Here is a 21,610-nt window from a genome sequence, read left to right on the forward strand (position 1 = left end):
TTTATTTAGAGTGCTGAATCAGGCATGGTGCACAGTAAATATGAACTCCTTTGGAGAGCAGCAGAGAAGTAGGTAGCTTTGCATGAAAGAAATGAGGAGATAAGTTCATAGTTAAGTGGGGCAGTGCAAAAAAAAGTGTTTGATAAGGTCAAGGCCCCACAGCGGCCTGAATGTCAACACTAGCACGAGACCCAGTTTAGAGGAAGACAGGACTCTGGCACCATGTTTGTGTGGGCAGCGCTCCAGAGATAGGATGCAGCCAGAGGCAGTTCATCTTGATGCTAGCTGTTCTCACAGGCCGTCCATGCTAACATTTGTTGTCCTGCAGTAGATCAACAAAGAAACTTAATTCCAAAAACAATGACTCATGTTATCACCATGAAAAATAGCAGTAATAGCAGAACTCGGCGTCTTGTGAGCCAAGTTCCAGCCTCGTTTTGGTGTTGATGAAGGTAGTCCAGCGAGTTGGCTGGGGTTTAAAAAATAAAGCGTTTTGCTTCTCAAAACCTCACCTCACAATCGCTTGGCCCTATTTTCTCTCCCTTCGTATCACTGCCTGCTGCCGCCTGCCGCCTGCCTGTTACGGTGTTTGCTGCTCGGAAGCAGGGGGCTGCTCGGTCTGCACTTCGGTCTGATTTATGGTCGGTGACGCAAGACGCAACGCAAGCCCTTGCGCGGTTGCAAGGCCCCCCTTGCGTGCTTGCGTGTGTCACCTCAATTTTCTCAACTTCACGCAAGATGCAAGACGCAAGACGCAAGACGCGAGCGCAAGCCACTATCTACATCACATCCGGCGGCGTGTTCATCTTCCGGTTTCATCCCCTAATAAAAGACCGCTGTTTTCAAACGCCAAAGTAGAAAGCGAAGAAGAAGAAGAAGAAGCATGAATCCACTCGAAGAGAGACTTGCCGAAGAGGTCCTGGCGGTGAATTTCCTTTCATCGTAGTAGGCTTGTCATTGAAAAAACCCGCTGCTCCACCTACTGTCCTGGCAGTGAATCGCCACGCAGCACACGCAACCGCCGACAAAGCAAAATGAAGCATAAATGTCTCGAGCCATTAACACAAGCGCAAGACGCAAGACGCAAGACGCAAGCGCAGTTAAAAGAGGTATAAATCAGGCTTAAGTCTCTACTTTGTATGTGTTTGTGACAATAAAACTTGCTTTTCATGAGTTTGCTTTATCCAAATTATTATATAAAACAGAAAACAAACAAAACAATCTGATAAACATGCACTTTTTCTAACAGTAGATTAGCTTAAAATGTTGGCAGTGAGACATTTTATTAAAAACAGCTCATTTTGATTGCTGCAACACATCTAATAAAAGTACAAAAACAGTAAGGACAGGGTCATGTTTACCAGTGTGAAGCATCTCCTCTTCCTATCAGCTGCTGAACCTTCATAGGAGAGGGATGCTGTTTGATATATGATGATGAGGGTAATAGATGCTGTAAAATACCCGCCTCTCTTTTTCATCCAGAAGCAGTTTATACTGAAATATGACCCCGAAACGACGGCAGCGCTTCTGGATCACGGATCACATGTGGCCTCTTCTTTTCATTACAGAGCTTTAACTAGCATTTGACATGATGAACTGAGATTTTTTGAAGTCCTCCTCAGTCCATGCATTGAGATCAGTGACAGAATTATTCCTGAATTGAATCCAGCGCCACTGTTGACGCCACAATTTAGACGCAGCTTTTTGCAGGTTGCAATCTCTTTAATTTTTGAGAGACTCTGCCTCTCTATGGCATTCTTTTTATACCTAATCATGTTAATATACCCTCAATTCCATGCTTAATATTAGTTTATAGATATACAGGGTTGTGAAAGTCCATCATTAGCTAGCTTAGTTGTTTTAAGTAACTTAAATTGGTCTTGTTTTAAGGACTTAAATTAAGTCCAACTTGGTCAGTTGAAAAGTTATATGCAGATTTAATACAATATGCTATGTTTTCATTTTCATTTAGCCATTATTTAACTGGGTCAGTCCCATTGAGACACAGTGATCTCTTTCCCAAGGGAAGCCTGGCCAAGACGGCAGCTTAAAACATTAAGTTTTCAGGCAATAAAATAGAAGTCAAGCAACAACAGCAAAAAAACAAATACAGTTAGATCTAGGGATGGGAATTGTTAAGAATTTAGCAATTCCGGTTCCATTATCAATATCGCTTATCGATTCGATTCCTTCTCGGATCTCATCCAGTTTTATGTAGTACAAATGGTTGCAATAACAGTTTAATTTCAAGTATGCACCAACATTTTATCTATTTTCGCCTCCTTTTCCCTGCCTCGATGAAAGGGGCAGCTACAGGTGTGCGGGAGCATACCTCTGAGCCTGCATCACTATCAGATGGAAATTAGTCCTACAGTATGTCGCTAACATTATTACAACCAACAGGACCTGGAAGTTTTACATTACCTGGGACTTTTGAACCGGAAGACGCTGTGCCACAAGCTCCCCTGCGAGAGTCGCCGCCATCGCTGAGCAACGTGTCAAAGACTTTACATTCGTGCAAAGTAACTGCATGCTGTGTGGTCAAATGTTTCAGCATGTTGGAGGTATTTCCCCCTTTGATGTGATCAAAGCTCTGCACGTGTTGTAACTGGCCCTAGTATTGTCCTTTTTGGTGAAATATACCTAAACTTTTGAGCGCTTCTGCCTCGACGCCATGTTGGAAACGTTCTAAGCCAAAATACGAAACGTGCGCATGACGCCATCGCGCAAATGCGTCAGACGTTAGCAGAGCCTACAAACGGGATCGAGAAGCGCTTCTCGATTCCCATCCCTTGTCAGATCAGAACAATGCAGTTAAATAAAGGGGCTGATTTCAAGTTACTCACAAGGTTTTCAAATGTTACAAGAGAAACTAGTCCCTTCAGGTTCAGGGTGTTCTGTGGTGATTTCCAAGCAGCGGGTGCAGAATGCATAAAGGAGTGCTCGCCGAATTCAATGCGAACTTTGTGGATATTTAGTCCAGGTAACTTATCCTTTGTAGATCAACATATATCGTTCTTTCTGTGGCTTGAAATTAGAGAATTCATGGACCCTGCTGCTGCAGTTTCTACAGCCACAGATGAAGACCAAAGGTCTTGAAGAGGAAATATTATCTTGTCGTGCCACCACAATGACATGTTCAGCGTTAAGATGACAGCAAACATGATGACCAAAACCAAGCCCATCAGATTCTAGGAACAACTTTTAACTCAGGCCCGAGCATCAGTTTCCAGCCCTAAAGACTGACTTCACTGACTGATAACTCTGATTTTTATTTGATGATGAACAATGTTTTAAAATAAATGTTTAAATGAAAAAACAACAACTTTTGGACAAATATATGCAGTTCATGGGAAATGACTCAGAAGAGCTGAATTAAACTTTTCTGTTGAATGTATTTTTGTTTGCTCTGTGACAAAAGGTCAAAAATCTTGTGTGGAAACTTGTTTTAAACAACCATTAACAGAGCAACAGACAGAAGGCAAAAGGATTCATGTGATATCTCAGCTGCGATTACAGCGTTTACAGTGAAGGGTTTACGGGTGTAATAAACACTCAGATAAGTCATCGTTTTGCCTCTTAGTTTAACAATTCTAAGGTTCAAACATTCTCCAGCTTCTGAGAAGCGCAGCAACAAAGAGGCTGCAGATTTGACTTGTATCAATATGTCACATTCTGCTGTTCAGATTATGTTTTATATAAGTCTGTAAGTGTAAGAACCACTCTCTGTAGTAACAAAGGCTATGGTTTACAAATAAGAAGTCTTTCACTAGAACAGATTTTGTATTCCATCTCTGAAAAAATATCAGTGAATTGTTAAACTAGCGTAATATTCAGTCATTGCTATTGACATTTGCACATGAAACGGTAAAATGCTTATAATATGCTTTTGGTACACTGTCATGTATGATCAAAAATGACAAAAAAACATTGTTTCACATCTATGTGTCTACCTGCTATGAAACGCTTCCAAGAAGGTTGCCATTACCCCTTTAATGACTTTCCAATCAGAGAGCCCAGTTACAGTGTCTAATTCAAGCCCCATCTGACTCAATATTGTCCAACATTTTCCAGACACTCAGTGGGGTTACATGGCACTGAAATAATCGGATTAATGGCTAAATAACAATAAGAATGAGTTATTAAGTTCATGTACACACCTTAGTTTGACTAAAAATTGGACCGGATCAGGTTACTCGTAGTCGGATTAAGACCCCGAGATAACTCGGTTGAAAGTCACACTAAACCTGCTTGTAGACGCTGAAGCACGTGGTGAATTAGACTTTGCGTTCTGCGCATGCTTGAGATTTTTTCCCGGGGTCGTGACCCAAAGTCAAAGGAAACAATATTACTGTTGTTGTCGCCGTCAGAAAGAAACAAACAACGCGATGGAGAATGCTCCGTTGTGCATCGCGTTTGTGCAACAAGCAGCTCATGACAGACCAAATGTAGAGGGACGTAGCTTAATCTTGCTCTTCGTTCGCCATCTTTCTCCAATGCCTGAGTTTGTTGTTGTTGGTGGTGAAGAGGTCAACAGGAAGTGGCTCTATTAGCAATAGTTGGAATGGGTACAGCGCCACCTATCATACCGGGGTATGACATGCTTTGTGCCTCTGATTCCATTCATTCACCGCCATATATCCAAGGAGAATTACCCTTGCTCAAATAAGGAGCATAACCCAACTGTAGCTGTAATCAAATTAATCTCATCATGTAGACCCACTGACTGATGCTAGCCTACAAAGTGCTAAATGGAACAGCTCCCATCTACTTGAATGTTCTCACAAAGGCTTTTGTCACAACTCAGTCACTCCGGTTGTTAAAGGATTGTCATCTAGCAGTGCCTGCACCACACTTAAAGGGATAGTTCGCCTCTTTTGACATGAAGCTGTACGACATCCCATACTAGTAATATTATTTATGAACATTTTCCTACCCCCCGCTGCATCCTGTGAGCTGAGTTACAGCCTCGTTTTGGCGGTGAAGTAAGTAGTAAGTAGCATTACTGGGCACTTCGAACAAGTGCACCACCATTTGTCGGTCACCCTGTGTCTCACAGCTGAAGCTGTGACTCCAACTTCAGCTGGGACCACTTCTCTGTCCCTCTTCTCTCTCTCTGCCCGTTCTAACTCCATCTGGTGAAGTTCGGCATCTGTATATTCTGGTTCATAAAGATATCCCTTTAGCTCTGTGGTACAAGTGATGTCTTCATCATTGGTGTCGTAGTGAGACATGATTACGTTAACTTTCCGAGCAGTAAACACTGAGAAACAGGCAGGCGGCAGCGCGCAATGATACTGCAACCTAGTGCCAAGCGATTGTGAGGTGTAACTTTTTCGGAAGATACGATTTTGTGATGCAAATGTATTACTCTTTTGAATGCATATTCTTTTCAGAAGCAAAACGCTTTGACGCTTGATATGAGCTAATGACTGCATCGGGTATCACTTCTCATCCGGGGGATGACATTAGTTTTCCAAAGGTGCGAGTGAAGCTGGAGGGCAGTTCACAAAGTGTCAGGGGATGTTGTTGAGGGTTAAGTTTACACGTCTGCCTCTTGCAGTTGTAGGAGAAGACATTCAGGTTTTCAGGCAGCTCTTTTTTAGCTCAGCAAATGCCTCTTGGCCAGGAAAACAGATCTGGCTCCTAATTAGTAATCTGTTAACTGCTTACAAGGAGCTTTAAGTCCTCCTCTGAAGGCGCCCTATTAAGGCTGATGAATTTGTCTGGTTGTGGAAACCGTGCTTGTAAACCAGGGCTTGTTATAGTTTGATGCGCAGATGGTCTAAATTGGCACACACATCACATATATGCTGATATCACAGCCCAGTATAATGTGTGTAGCTTCAAGGGAAAAACCAAGTCGGCACAGACAAAGCATTCTTTCAGTTCCTGCTCTCGATTTAATTGTTTCTTCACAGATTTGATTGCAGAGTCTTTGGGAGCTTTAGGTGAGAGTCAGAAGAACAAAAAAATATATCAAGGTGCCCAAAGATGCCGTATGGCGTGGACAGGATTTATCATTTGATTCAATATTAAGGTATGAATAAGTGTTACGTAATAGAAAAAAATTATTTAATTTGATCAAACAATTCTTATTTCTGTCTACTAATGTCTACATTACAAAATACTGCATTTTCTTTTGTTCAGCCTGTGAATTGAACTTATATGCTTTGGGATTTTATACAATGGACCCACACAAAATATTCCCAATAAGTGAGATTAAAGGAAAATAAACAAATATTTGAATCAATTGTAAAGAATAAAAGGAAAGAAAGAAAAACAGCATGAATGTATGTATCTCTGATGTGTCCAGTTGTCCCCAGAGGCCACATGGTCACCTCAATGAAGGCTGTCTATATGCAAACCAGGTGTCATGTATATGATCTCAGTTTGCTGGGAAAAGCCCAAACATCTGCATCAAACATAATAACTCCTTGATTTAATTGAGTTACATCAACATTTAATTTCCCTCTGGGATAAATAAAGTATTTTTTAATTGAATTTTAATTGAATTGAATTTGAATCACCGACAGTAAATCCACAATCAGAAAAAGGAAACACATGTTGAGCCAACCCTACAACTGTCATCAGCTCCACTGTAAAGCATGGTGGCGGCAGCATCATGCTGTGGGGCAAGCCGTTCATCAGCCAGGTCAGAATCGAGGGAATGATGAACATTGCTGAATACGGGCAAATTCTGGTGGAAAAACCCATTTCAAGTCTTCAGCCGAAAACTCGTTTCCAGAGAACTGAGGGTGGGACAAAGATGGAGGGCTGCTCGGTGGTGTGGCGGTTAGCACTGTTGCCACACAGCAAGATGGTTCCAGGTTCAATTCCCAGCTGGAGCCCTTCAGTCAGTGGGTCATATGGCACTGAAAGGATCAGATAATTGACTAAATTACAATAAGATTGAGTTATTAAGTGCATGTAGGCACCTTAATCTGACAAGAAATTGGATCAAATTGAGTTACTCGCGATCTGATTAAGACCTCGAGATAACTCGGTTGAAATAAACCTGCTTGTAGACGCTGAAGCACGTGGCGAATTAGACTTTGCGTTCTGAGCATGATCCAGATTTTTTCTCGGGTCGTGACCCGGAAGTCAAAGGAGACGATATTACTGTTGTTGTCGCCGTCAGAAAGACACAAACAACGCGATGGAGAATGCTCCGTTGTGCATCGCGTTTGTGCAACAAGCAGCTCATCACAGACCAAATGTAGAGGGACGTAGCTTCATCTTGCTCTGCGTTCGCCATCTTTTTCCAACGCCTGAGTTTGTTGTTGTTGGTGGTGAAGAGGTCAACAGGAGAGTGGCTCTATTAGCAACAGTTGGACTGGGTACAGCGCCAGCTATCATACCGGGGTGTGACACGCTTTGTGCCTCTGATCCCATTCATTCACTGCCATATATCCAAGGATAATTACCCTTCCTCAGCTCATTCTTATTGTAATTTAGCCAATAATCCGATCCTTTCAGTGCCATGTAACCCCACTGTGTGTGGAGTTTGCATGTTCGCCACGTGTACGTGGGTTCTCTCCGGCTTCCTCCCACCAACTAAAAACATGCATGTCAGGTTCATTGGTGACTCTAAATTGTCCCTCGGAGTGAGTGGTACTTTGTCTCTGTGCGGCCCCGTGATGGACCAATGACAGCTGGGATAGGCTCCAGGTTCCCCTGCAACCCTGAGTTGGATTTAACGGGTATAGAAAATGGACAAAGATGTCTTTAAATGGTTAAATCAAAGTCCAGACCTGAATCCAGCTGAGGATCAAAGACTGAACCCATCTAGTTTTATGGAGCTGGAACACTTGAAAAAAAATCCCAAAGTTGGATTTGAGAAGACAAACCTCTCGAGGCTGTAACTGTTGCTAAAAGCGGAGTTATTATTTATTGTTTTCTATTTTCTCATTTTTTTTCTACAGCCATTAAGTTTGTTTGTTTCCTGCTTTTCTTTTATTTTGGCCTCTTTATTTTTGTCTTATTTCTTTTTCCAGTTTGATTTTTAATCTATTTTCCATTTCTTTTATGGATTTATTCTTTTTTTTGCCTTAAAAGGGGACAAATCGCACTCTCCTTCCACTTCACTTCACTTCACCTCAGGCCCCTCCGGTTGTCTGTATAAGTCGTTATTTGTCCTTTTTCATACTTTTACATTTTTTCACAAATTCTGCCAAACGCCTCTACTTTCAGGGCTCAAACTACAAAAGGAACCCCAATATAAGAGGTATCTAAAAGCTCAGTGTTTCCCTGAACAGTCCCAGCTGAAAAAACCTAAAGTTTATTGTTTTGCATTGGTGCACCTGCAACTTCATTCGCCTTGGCATCTCATGCTGATCCTTACACAAGAGCACACATTCCTCATAACTAATCACCAGGACATAAAATGGACTGAAAAGTCTCAGCTTTTTAGTCGTAAAACTTCACAAGCACAACACTCACGTTATGCACAAGTAATTATGTTGCTACACAAATGAGTGAACCTTTTCTTTACTTTGTACAGTTTGTTCTTGTTTGGGTCGGCGCAGCATGGCTGTTACAACACTTACAGCACAGGTCGTTACGCTGTCACTTATTGGCTGAAAATCCCAGTTTCATAACGAGAGGTGTCGATGAGGAGGGGGATAGGTAATAGTTGAACAGTTTGAATATTGATCAGCATCTTCTGAACATTTATGTCAATCACTCACTTGTTGTTTTCTTTTTTTCATATTTAACTTTATTGCTAAATCTAGCTTTATTTGAGAAGAAATGACACAACTAAAGAATAACATGAAAGGAAAGTAAAAAGGGTAATGTTTGGTTGACCTCACGTGTATGCACGTGTCTCTGTCACACACACACACACACACACACACACACACACACACACACGGACTCTCATATTAAGTAACCAGCAAAGGGCAGGGAGTGTGTCTGGGTGCAAAGAGGGAACAGAGCTGAGGATAGTTATGTTTGGACTCTTGATGTTGAGGCTCATTTGCACTGAGATACTTCAACGGGTTTTTGCTCTAAGACTCAGCCCTTTACCTCAGTGTTCACAGAAAAAGCTGCTAATACCTTCAGAGGTTATACTGCGCGTCAAATAATCCAAAGTTCAGGAAAGCTGGTGGAATTTGAGAGCGGATTATTCACTTAAAAACGCCACAGCAACAAGAAGACTCGTACTTTTTTTCCTCCCTTTTAAACTTCTTAAAGTACTTTCTCTGGAGCTCTTTGCCAGGATTTGAGTTTAATGGATAGTATTCTGCCGGCTGTTTTGATATTGTTTTATTATTCGTAGTATCTTCGGAAATTGCATGTAATAAAGATAGAGTTCTTCATCAGGTAAGTCAACACAACTTCCTTTTATTCAATCCTTTTAAGAACAACAATGTTTGGTGGTTGATTTAAACAATTGCTGCATTTTTCTATGTTGTCTCAGATGCTGAAATATCTCCAGAGTACTCTGAGGGAATCTAGACACCCACAACAGTTGGTCTGCAGCCCAGTGCCATAAACATTAGGTCACCTCGCGGTGTTCTTGTACACAGAAAATGGCTTTTGGAGACCTGCTTGAACAGGTGGGCAGCACGGGGCGCTTCCAGGTCCTGCATGTGACGCTCCTGAGCATACCCGTCCTGATGATGGCCAGCCACAACCTGCTGCAGAACTTTGTGGCTGTGGTTCCTCCCCACTACTGTAGCCCTCATTCCAATCTGTCCCAGTCCCAGCTGAGCCCAGAGGAAACTCTGCTCATCACAGTGCCGCTGGACGAAGCAGGGAAACCGAACCGGTGCCAGCGGTACGTTACTCCTCAGTGGCACCTTTTGGCTAAGAATGGGAGCTCTAATCCCGGGGAGCACGGAGAGGATGGGGAAGAGTTGGAGGCAGCCCTGCAGGAATGCACGGACGGATGGTCTTATAACATGACTGCGATGACTTCCACAATCATATCTGATGTAGGGCTCTATTTTTCAGCATTTTCATGAGCATTTTTTTATCAAAGTGCAAATGTTTGTATGTGTGTGTTTTTTTTTGTAGTGGCACTTGGTGTGCGACACGCGCTCTTTGAAGCAAATGGGACAAACCGTCTACATGGGAGGTGTGCTTCTGGGGGCTCTTCTCTTCGGAGGTCTTTCCGACAGGTAGCATCAAACTGTAAATCCGGCTGTAGCCCCCTGCAGCATCTGTTTGTAGAACTCGAGCAACTCTGACATCATTGCTCGATATTATTATGTTTCACAGACCCCACACTTGTTTTGCAGATACGGTCGGCGCATCCTCCTGCTCATTTCCAACCTGCTGATGGCAGTTTCAGGAACATGCACGGCTTTCTCGCCCTCCTTCCCTCTCTTCTGCTTGTTCCGGTTCGGTTGCGGCATGGCTCTGTCAGGCCTGGGACTCAACACCTTCTCACTCAGTAAGATATTCAGCAGAGTACTGAACAGTCAGCATAGTTTATAACACTGCGAATAAGAACGCATCTGCAAAAGAATTAAAAAAACCCTCTCTGTGTTTCCTCTTTTTATGGATTTTTTTTAGGGCTGGGCGAGTTAACTCGTTATTATCGCGTTGACTTGTTAATTATTTAGCGCCGATAAATATTTTATCGCGCGTTAACGCAGGTTTTATTATTGTAAAAGTCTGTTGAATGCATCACATTCACACAGTTACAGCAAACACCACGAAGCATGGAGTGATAAAATAAAAATAAACTAGCAGGTAACATCACCGTTACAGGTGCTCCTCGGTCTCTGTGTGAAGCTAACGGAACTAACCGACGCTACTTCCTGTTTTACTTGTTTCAACATAAAAGCACGTATTTCAAAATAAATAAAAAAAAACTCCTGCATTTACAGCCAAGTTGAATTGTCTTATCACCAGTGTTGGGAGTAACGGCGTTTAAGTATAACGGGGTTACTAACAGCGTTATTTTTCCAGTAACGGAGTAATCCAAGTAATTACTTTTCCCATCGCTACAACGCCGTTATCATTACTGAGAATATAAAGTGGCGCGTTATTACAATTTGGTTGTAGGCTTTCGGCTACACATCAGCTGCCTGGAGAGAGCAGGGGTGGGGATGATGACACCGTTGCAAATGCGATTATGATTGGCTGTGTGGGCGGATGCCCTGCTCACGCACACCCACGCGCTGACGACTACTACTAAACACAAGACAGCAACAATGGCGACGAGCCAGGGAAGTTCAAAGGTAGCGTTCTCTAACTGGAAGTACCGGCACTACTTCTCACTCGTGGAGATAAGAGGCAAGAATGTGTATGCAACATGCACGCTATGCCCAGGGAAAAAAACTTTATCCACGTCTGCCTCAAGTAACTCAAATCTAATGAAGCACCTCACATCAACCCATGCGAATATGAAGCACTTGTTGCTTCTGCAGCTGCTAACCCAACCCCAAGCCCAAATGCAGCTAGCGTGAGCCCCAGCGAAGGAGACGGAGCCACTCGAAAACAAACAACACTCGATTTTTCGGCTCAGAAACAGGTGACCCACCATCACCATTTTATATTCAATATTTATGTTTTTATTTCTATGCATCATATGGCAGGCTGCAATCTATTGAGTTCAAATAAATACCGAATGTTCTAAATTACTGTATATAGTGTTTTTATTCTTCAATCAGTTAATATAAACATATTTGATGTTAAAGATGTTATAGAACGTAACAGTGTTATAGAACATAAAAAATAACGCCACAGTTACTTTGCTGAGTAACTAATTACTTTTACAATTTGGTAACTGAGTTACTAACTCAATTACTTTTTGGGAGCAGTAACTATTAACTGTAACTAATTAATTTTTAAAAGTAACTTGACCAACACTGCTTATCACCGTAGTAGTTCCAGTCTAAAATATCACTTAAAGGCAAAACACACAACTGATAGCAGCAAGTCATTCAAGGAAACAGACAGTGGAGCGAGGCTTCTACATAAAAACTACAGAAAGATGCTGATGTTAAAAATGTGTTTGCACAACAAATGTTATGGCACTTTCATTCATATGACAGCACATTTAAAATAAAACTAAATGCTAAAGGGTATACACTACTTTTGAATAAATATTTGGATTTTGCGTACAAATGCGATTAATCGTGATTAATCAGGGAAATCATGTAATTAATTGCCCAGCCCTAATTTTTATTTTTTTTAAAAGTTCAATCCTGCAGTTTCATAGATGATCACTGATTATACTGGAATATCTTATTTAATTTCAAGTTGTAGAGTGGATCCCGACTCGTGTGCGGACCGTGACGGGGACAGTCACAGGCTACTGTTACACGCTGGGACAGCTGCTCCTGGCAGCCGTTGCTTACTTCCTCCGGGACTGGAGGTGGTTGACCCTGGCCGTGTCGTTGCCCTTCTATGTTTTCTTCCTTATCTCATGGTGATGCATCTCATATTTATCAGCAATGCAACTACTGATTAAATTTGTTACTATTCAGCGATCACCATAAACAAATAAACTGAACAAATATTTTTTTGCAGGTGGTTTCATGAATCCTCCAGATGGTTAGCGCTGAATAATAAGCCCGAACAAGCCGTGAAGACACTTCAAAGTGTGGCCAGATTTAACGGACGCCATGATGAGGCAGAAAAAATTGACATTAAAGTAAGGCATTTTTAGATTTTTGATGGGGTTTTTTTGCACCATCTGTGTGTTTAAACAAACTCTGAATGTAAAATTCACTCCCTTTTATGCGTAGATGTTACAAGAGTCCATGAAAAAAGAGATGTCCTCCTCCCAGGGGTCCTACTCTGTCCTGGATCTGTTCCGCACTCCCAAAATGCGTGTTATGACCATATGCCTCAGTGCTGTCTGGTACCTGTCCCCTCTTTAATCACTGTCTTTTTATTAAGTTTTTTTCCTTTTATGCATACAGTTTATGAATACAAAGTGTTTATCTGGCACAGACATAAAATAATATACAAAATAAATAATTAATCCCTACAAAGTAATCCCATTTAGCCCACCCAGGTCACTGCCCAATAGGTCCACGTACTACATTCTTATCCCAGACAGAAACAGAGCACACTTTAATAAAATACATTGATCTAGAGGATTATTGTATATTTTGAAATGAGTTAAGAAAGGGCCCCCATATTTTTTCAAATTTACCAGTTGAGTGTCCAATTTCAAACAGGACATGAGGTCACATAACCACTGCTTGTGAGTTGGAGGAACCTGTCCCCTCTTTGAAAAGAATAAATAAATAATAATAAAAAAAGAAAGTATAAACACATATGCAATGCAACTTTACCTATTTTCTAGGTTATCGACCAGCTTTGCCTACTATGGTATTGCTATGGACCTACAGAAGTTTGGGGTGGACATCTACTTGATACAAGTCATCTTTGGAGCCGTTGACATCCCTGCTAAAGTTGTGGTGACTGTATGCATGAGTTTTATTGGACGCCGGCCATCACAATGCGGCGCTCTCATTGTCGCCGGAGTCACTATTCTGATCAACGTGCTGGTACCTTACGGTAAGTTCGAGTCCATCCATGCCGGAGGGGCGCAGACCTGCTCAGAAACACTACACCCCGTGTTCTTTCTGCGCAGATAAACAGACTGTACGCACCTGCCTGGCTGTGCTGGGCAAAGGTTGTCTTGCTGCATCGTTCAACTGCTGTTACCTTTACTCTGGAGAACTCTACCCCACCATCATTCGGTATGTTCTATCCGTCAGCAGATAAATAATTAAATCCAGCTGAGCAAATTCAACACAGCTTTAACTCTGAAAATCTAACCCAAAGTCTGTTAACGAGAGGAGAGTCTCTGGACTGGTGAACTTCAACTTTGCCAAAGAAAACCCAAAATAGTTGTGAGAGTTTGAGTTAGAATACTCGTGCAAAAAAAGGGAAAATACTCAAAAACAACATTTTACTGTAAATTAAAGGGATAGTTCGCCTCTTTTGACATGAAGCTGTATGACATCCCATATTAGCAACATCATTTATGAACATTTTCTTACCCCCTGCTGCGTCCTGTGAGCAGAGTTCCAGCCTCGTTTTGGTGTTGACGAAAGTAGTTCCGGCTAGTTTGCTGGGGCCACAAAAATAAAGCGCTTTGCTTCTCAAAACAATATGCGTTCAAAAGAGTAATACATTTGCAGCACAAAATCGTTCTCCAGGAAAAAGTCAGACCTCACAATCGCTTGGCGCTATTTTCTCTCCCTTCGTTTCACTGCCTGCTGCCGCCTGCCGACAGCCGCACCTGTTACGGTGTTTGCTGCTCGGAAGCAGGGGACTGCTCGGTCTGCACGGTCTACACAACAGGCAGTGATATGAAGGGAGAGAAAATAGGGCCAAGCGATTGTGAGGTCTGACTTTATCCTGGACAACGATTTTGTGATGCAAATGTATTACTCTTTTGAACGCATATTGTTTTGAGAAGCAAAACGCTTTATTTTTTAAACCCCAGCCAACTAGCCGGACTACCTTCGTCAACGCCTAAACGAGGCTGGAACTCGGCTCACAGGACGCAGCAGGGGGTAAGAAAATGTTGATAAATGATGTTGCTAATATGGGATGTCATACAACTTCATGTCAAAAGAGGCGAACTATCCCTTTAAGACAATTGTGCAATGTTATGCAACATGCTTCTCTGCAGTTTATTGTACAGGCAAGTGCAAGTGTTTTGTGATCGGAGGTCAGAGGGCTGATAGGCACATAAAGATTAACAATGTCAGGCTGACTTGACTGCAGCCCAGATAGCATCGGGACAGTTAAGGATCGTGTTAAATCAGTGACCACTTCCTCTCAGGAGTTTGTTTTCTAACGAGTAGATGCCTTTTAGTCTTTAAAACCTGAGTTCTGCAAGACATTGGTTCAGAATTTTGGTCCTGAAATCCTCTTAAAGTATGTGGTTCAAACTGTTCTCAAAGCTGTGGAACTGCTGAACATCTTGAGGTCGAAGTCTGCTTCAGAAATTTATGTCGCCATCACGATGTTCCATGTGGAAACGCTGTCAGGAGGTCAGTGAGAAAGTCAGGGAGAGAAGTATGTGTAAGTTGGGTTGGATTGTGGAGAAGCTGCTGCTTTATGGCTTCTGTTTCCCAGCTGAGGAAACAAGAGAATCAAGTTCAATCAGTTTCAAGAAGAAAGTCGATATCAGCCCACACCTACTACCGCTGTATTGATTCGTTTAAAAGGTTGACATTTCTCAAACACGGTCTTACAACTAAGAATATATGTAATGGAAGGATTTACGTGCAGCATTTGGAGTTTAAAGAAATAAATCATCTTCCCTTGGACATACTTACTGCAGCATCAGTTTATTTAAAAACTTGGAGAAAGGTCCCTGGATGGTGCTGGTCTACCATTATAGTGCATTATGTTGACAGTGTTCCTAATATTTTGTCCCAATAGTGTATATTGGATGCAGTGTCTGTTCTTTTCATGTCAATTCAATTCAATTCATTTTTATTTATATAGCGCCAAATACAACAAATGTCATCTCAAGGCACTTAGATAATAAAGTCCAATTCAAGCCAATTGGAATTCAATTAATTGTAATCATAATTATTTATAAAGTAATCCAATTCATTCATATCATATGTCAGTCATGCCAATGTTAAACTTATGGCTGCCCCATAAAAGATTGGGCGATTCAATCCACAATAGTGGTGGATTTACTTTGACTGTTCTTGTTAAACTGTTTAAAATGAAAAATAAACAGTTTAATTCCATTGTAATTTAGTTGTGGGATATGTGATAAATATATATTGAATGCATAGAGTATTGGTTAAATTTATTTGGTAACATTTATCAAAAGAACAATGGCAATGATTACCTGATTTTAGTGAGTAATTTAACGTAATGCAATTAAAATGTCAAGCACAAGAAAATAATTAAAATCTACTAAATTACTTCATAACAGCAAATACTACAGATATATAAAATTTACTTAGAATTTTGAGTAAAATTATGTTCCTGCCTATGAAAAACAAGTAGACTTTACTTAATTTGTTTAACTAAATATAACTTAAAACTTAGATGTAATTAAGTAAATGTTACTTAATATCTTCACAACTGTTATGTTTTATGGTAAGTAAAATTTACTTGATACTGCAGCATTAAATTTTACTTCAATCATTTGAGTGCAAATACTTACAAAGGGGTTTTTAAAGTAAATCTTAGAGTTATTTTTTCAGTGTGTGACCAAAATATTGACCTTTTTCACTCATTAAGACCTTTAAATACAGCACAAGCATACCCAAATGTTACATCACGTCTTAAAGGAACAGTTCAGGCTTTTTTTGTGGTATACTCATGAGTCGTTAATACCTCGCCTGCAGTAGGCAGCGGCCAGAGTTTGTCTTCTGTTTGGAGAAGCAGGGAGGATTACACCAGGTATCTGACGCAGATGTCCTTCAGTTGAGAAAACAGTGACAAAGTAAAGTCTGATGCAACAGTGACATGTTGTAAATAAAAAACCTTCAACATACAGTAAGTGTTTGCTCTGCAAAAAGGCTGCAGAAAATAGATGTCTAACTCACTGAAGCCTGAAGGAGAGAACGAGGCCAAGCAGCATCAGTCCCTGTTTAAATGTCGCTGTAATTAACCAGAGGTGGTTAATTGTACTCAAGTAAAAGTACTGTTACTTCAGAATAATATGACTCAAGTAAAAGTAAAAAGTAGTCATCCAAATAATTACTTGAGGAAGAGTAAAAAAAGTGCTCGGTGAAAAAACTACTCAAGTACTGAGTAACTGTTGAGTAACGTCTGATTTATTTGTTAACACAAGCATTCAATCAGACAGACAAAAAATACTAAATAATCATCTTTAGGCAAATTAGAATTCATCCAATTGATAAAATAAATTAAAATGAATTAATTACAAAATAGCTTAGATTAAAATAATCCAGGTAAATTCAAGAACTTCAATAAAAAATAAAAGAGACTTAGGAAATGTTTAAAACATCCATCCATCCATCCATCCATCCATTTTCTATACCGCTGAATCCGTCGGTCGGGTCGCGGGGGGGCTGGAGCCTATCCCAGCAGTCAATGGGCGAGAGGCGGGGTGCACCCTGGACAGGCCGCCAATCCATCACAGGGCTGTTTAAAACATATGTAACCCATATGTAACCTAAAAAACAAACATTCATCTATCCATGGGGAAAAAAAACGAATTTAGGAAACATACCGCTACATGTTTCCTCAAGTTAGATGTTGAGTTTCTGCTGAAATGTGCGTTTGTTTTGGTTGACACAGAAGACACATAATGTAGCTGCTGTTTCTCACTCTTTGTAAGGTAAACATGCTTTCAGTATGAGGCCTCGTCTGTGTCTTCATTTCCCACCGTTGATTCTGACATTTTTCATCTGTTTCTTTGTTTGTTTGCTACGACTGTAAACTGTAAAGCTAACCCGTCCCGCCGCTGAGATTGAGTATGATCACGTGACGAGACTGCACGGCTACGTTTGATTGGTGGAACACAGTCAGGTGGTAGAGCCTTTGGTGGAAGTCTCTCTCTCTGTCAGAATAAAACATTATAATGAGGCGTACGCGGGGGGATAAAAATAATGAGGCGTAGAATACCAAAGAGGTAAGAAGAAAAGTAACCAGCTCATTGTAGCCTAATGTAGCGGAGTAAGAGGACAGTTTCTGCTGCACAAATCTACTCAAGTAAAAGTAAAAAGTATAGTGATTTAAAACTACTCCTAGTATAATTTTTTCAAAAACATACTAAAGTAAATGGAGTAAATGTAACTCGTTACTACCCACCTCTGGTTATAACTGCAAACTTGTGCCTATTTGACCTTTCTGCCCCTCAGTCAGAATGGCATGGGATGGGTGTCCATGATGGCCCGTGTAGGATCTATGGTGGCCCCAATGGTGCTGCTTGCTGGGGACTACATTCCGTGGCTACCAGGTTTAATCTATGGAGGAGCACCAATCCTCTCTGGGGTGGCTGCAATTTTTCTTCCAGAAACACTCGGCACGCACCTTCCTGACACAATACAAGACGTGGAAGACAGGTAACGTTGAGCTCTCTGCATGTCCAGCAATAAATCTAAACTAGGGCTGGGCAACGATTAAAATTTTTAATCTAATTAATCACATGATTTTCCTGATTAATCACGATTAACCGCATTTGTACGCAAAATCCAAAAATGAATCCAAAAGTAGTGTATAGCTTTTAGCATTCAGTTTTATTTTAAATGTGCTGCCATATGAATGAAAGTGCCATAACATTTGTTGTGCAAACACACTTTTAACATCAGCATCTTTCTGTAGTTTTTATGTAGAAGCGTCGCTCCACTGTCTGTTTCCTTGAATGACTTGCTGCTATCAGTTGTGTGTTTTGCCTTTAAGTGATATTTTAGACTGGAACTACTACGCTGAGAAGACAATTCAACTTGGCTGTAAATGCAGGAATTTTTTTAAAATTTATTTTGAAATACGTGCTTTTATGTTGAAACAAGTAAAATAGGAAGTAGCGCCGGTTAGCTCCGTGAGCATCACACAAGCTGTGTTCAAAACCGCCTACTACATACTACATACTTGCAAACGGCATACTCATTCGATCAGACAGTATGCAGAGCGTTTACCCACAATGCATTTCGCTCCTGCCCAAGCCGAAATCAGCTGGCCTGAAGCTGATTTCGCTTAAGCTATAAACTCTGTAAATATATAACTTTAGCAACATTTGAAACATTTGCAGGCGAGAAAGTAGTCGTTTAGATCCCCAACGAGTTGAAAATCTTACAAAATACCGGCTATTTACAACTTTGTTCCCACGAATTCGGCGCTACTAAAGCTAGCCGCAGTGAGCAACGCACTTCCGGTTATTTTCACAAAATAAAATACCTGTTGCCTTTTATCATAGGGAAAGCCATTACGATACAATTGGTGCTTTTGTTTTGAAAACAGGAAGTGAACCTACCCTCGTTGTAGCTAGCTTCAGAGAGTCTCTATATGAGGAGAGGGAAAACTGGCGGCTATTTCCGGGTGGTACTGCACTCTAGGGGCGCCAACGAAGCAGTGCAGAGCACGCCGAACTCTATGGTGGTACTATGAAATCCACATTAGATCCAGCCATTGCTTTGGATAGAATGTTTTATATTTTTTTATTTTCATTTTCCTAAAGGAAGGATAAATTATCCTTTCAAACGGCACTTGGTTTGATTTTTTAGACTCGCTAGATCTTTTTAAAATACACATTTATTGTCAGTATTGCCTCACGAGTGACGTCAGGCATGTGGCATCACTTTACGGCATGGTCAGTCCTAGCGCTGAGCTAGCAGAGAGGTGTTAGCTCAAATAGTTACAGATTTCAGCACATCCCTTTTACATACTCTCTGACTAGCATCTGGTTTAGCTTTGGTTGTTGTTAGCAGCACCAGGTTAGCACTCTGGCACAGTGGACGAGTGCCGTAAAGCAGCCGGTCGTAATCTGCCGTGCGTTCTTCAGATTCCGTTAGCAAAATGCTAGCGGAAACTGACTCGCAAATGCCAGACCTGTAAGAAAACAGAAAGATATAACTCCCAGGTTATTGTACTTTTGATATAAATCTACATCCCGCTGTCAGAAATCACAGTAATATTTTCAGGTTTCAGTCGCTAGCGGGGACATTTTAGCGCCAGCCCTATGGAAAATGGTCATTCTGCACTCGCTCGCCAGCGCCCCCAGAGAAAATCAACTGAACTGCAGCCAAATTTTTTATAATGGGGCGAATAGGAAGTGGAACGGCTGTCTGTAAAAGGGCTGTGCTAGCTTGAAACTGCCGTTTTGACAGGAAATGACGATCGGCGACATCACGTTACGTTGCATCTTGGGTAGTTTGAGTATGAGTAGTAACCTCATGATGCATACCCAACATTTCTTAAAAAAAGTTAAAGTTAGTAGTAGTAGTGGGAGTAGTAGGAGAAGTAGGCGGTTTCGAACACAGCCACAGAGACCGAGGAGCACCTGTAGCGGTGATGTTACCTGCTACTTTATTTTTATTGTATTACTCCATGCTCCATGCTGCGTGAATGTGATGCATTCAACATAGAATTCGACTTTTACAACAATAAAACCTGCGTTAATGCGCGATAAAACATTTATTGGCGTTAAATAATCAACAAGTAAACGTGATAATAACGAGTTACCTCGCCCAGCCCTAATCTAAACTGCAAAGTTTTCTTCTTTCAATTCGAGTGAGGCGTCATCGTGGTTTACTCAAGGAAAAGTACCCTGAAGCAGACACACAAGAAAACTGATTGATCCATATTTTCTGCAGGGGATCTGAGAAAAGCTCCGCGATGTCACCAAAGGAAGCAATGACCTTGCAGGACACCGAGTCGAATCTCCTGAAGCAGGCTGTCTGAGGGCAGCGTGCAATACTCCTGACGTGTAGAGTGGATGCTGTCTTTACCTTGTACTGACCTTTCTTTCACTTGTATATTTGATTTCCAGAGAGTTTATTTTTGTGTTATGGCTGCAGGACAAATGGAGTGGCGACGTTATTATTTTGTAGGTCAAAAAAAAAAGAAGATTAGATATTTGTTTGCTGTTGAGACGGTAGCTTATAGGTTTGTTTTGTACCAATTATGTTTGAATAAAAAGAAATTGTGTTTTTTAATCTATAATGACGTTTTAGACTGTGCTTTCACTGGTGTTTTATAACTTCTTATCACTTAACATCCGACTTAAAGTTAAAGTTAAACGGCAAAAAGAAGAAAAAAACTTTGTAAACGAGATATTTTTTTAATTAAAATCAACATTTGTCACAATTTTGGTTTCTGGTTTTTTTATTTTTAAACCAAAAACAAGCAGAGCCTGTTCTTTTTTGTTGTAAAAAAAAAATGCTTAATTTGGCTGAAACAGTGTTTTAAGTAAAGAAACAGCAGCTGATAGAGGGAAAACAATCTGTGGGTTTCATCCTACTCTGTTCAGAGAAAAAAGAATCAATGAGTTAACCTTTAAACAAAGTTTATCCTCCCTGCATGTGTTCATCAACCGGTTTAATTTAGCTTAACTTGTTGACTTTGTGTACAAGACATTTCCCCCAACAAAACAAGGTCAAAAACTCTGATTTCTTTTTTTTTTTTTTTTACTTTTCAGCCTGACGGGCAGTCTAACTGTCTACAGGACTGTTAATGTACAAAGAGTCTTAACTAGAATGGATCAAGGAGCGGGACGACAGCCAGAGTTTGGCTTCTGATTTCTGAGTTTAACGCGATTCCTTTCATGAAAAATGCTGAAAGAGACTTTGTTGCGTCAGATTTAGTAGAATAGTTTCAGTTCATTTAAAAGCTTTTTGTATCATGGTTTTATTCAGCTTCAGGAAAATCACTTTGCCTTGAAATCTAACCGCTACTTTATGCATTTAGCATAATTTAAGCTGCGTTAATGTTACTTCAGTTAAGCATTTTATTGATGTCAAGGTCCCAAATTGAGAGAAATGCAAGTTTGGCCCACAGAAACAAAGAGAAAGTGTCATCAGTCACCTTGAGACTCTCTCTCTAAAACCTAATAATCAGGTTAGAAATCTCAGGGTAATATTGGACTCAGACCTGAACTTTAACAGCCACATTAAATCAGTAACATCAGCAGCTTTTTACCATCTAAAAAACATTGCCAGAATCAACGGAATAGTGAAACATAACATCTGGA

At 40.8% G+C, this 21,610-nt stretch overlaps 1 protein-coding gene across 1 annotated transcript; it reads left to right on the forward strand.

The window, feature by feature from the left end:
* The first annotated feature begins 8,928 nt into the window (after positions 1-8,928).
* slc22a6l (solute carrier family 22 member 6, like) lies at positions 8,929-20,688 on the forward strand. Its single transcript, XM_075487694.1, has 11 exons — positions 8,929-9,327; positions 9,425-9,941; positions 10,024-10,127; positions 10,248-10,402; positions 12,220-12,388; positions 12,490-12,613; positions 12,708-12,823; positions 13,274-13,488; positions 13,565-13,673; positions 17,784-17,987; positions 20,235-20,688. The coding sequence occupies exons 2-11, from the start codon at positions 9,537-9,539 to the stop codon at positions 20,320-20,322; spliced, it is 1,689 nt and encodes a 562-aa protein (XP_075343809.1). The 5' UTR covers positions 8,929-9,327; positions 9,425-9,536; the 3' UTR covers positions 20,323-20,688.
* The last annotated feature ends 922 nt before the right edge of the window (positions 20,689-21,610 follow it).

The sequence above is a fragment of the Odontesthes bonariensis genome, chromosome 16, assembly GCF_027942865.1.
Source record: "Odontesthes bonariensis isolate fOdoBon6 chromosome 16, fOdoBon6.hap1, whole genome shotgun sequence".
Lineage (NCBI taxonomy): Eukaryota > Metazoa > Chordata > Actinopteri > Atheriniformes > Atherinopsidae > Odontesthes > Odontesthes bonariensis.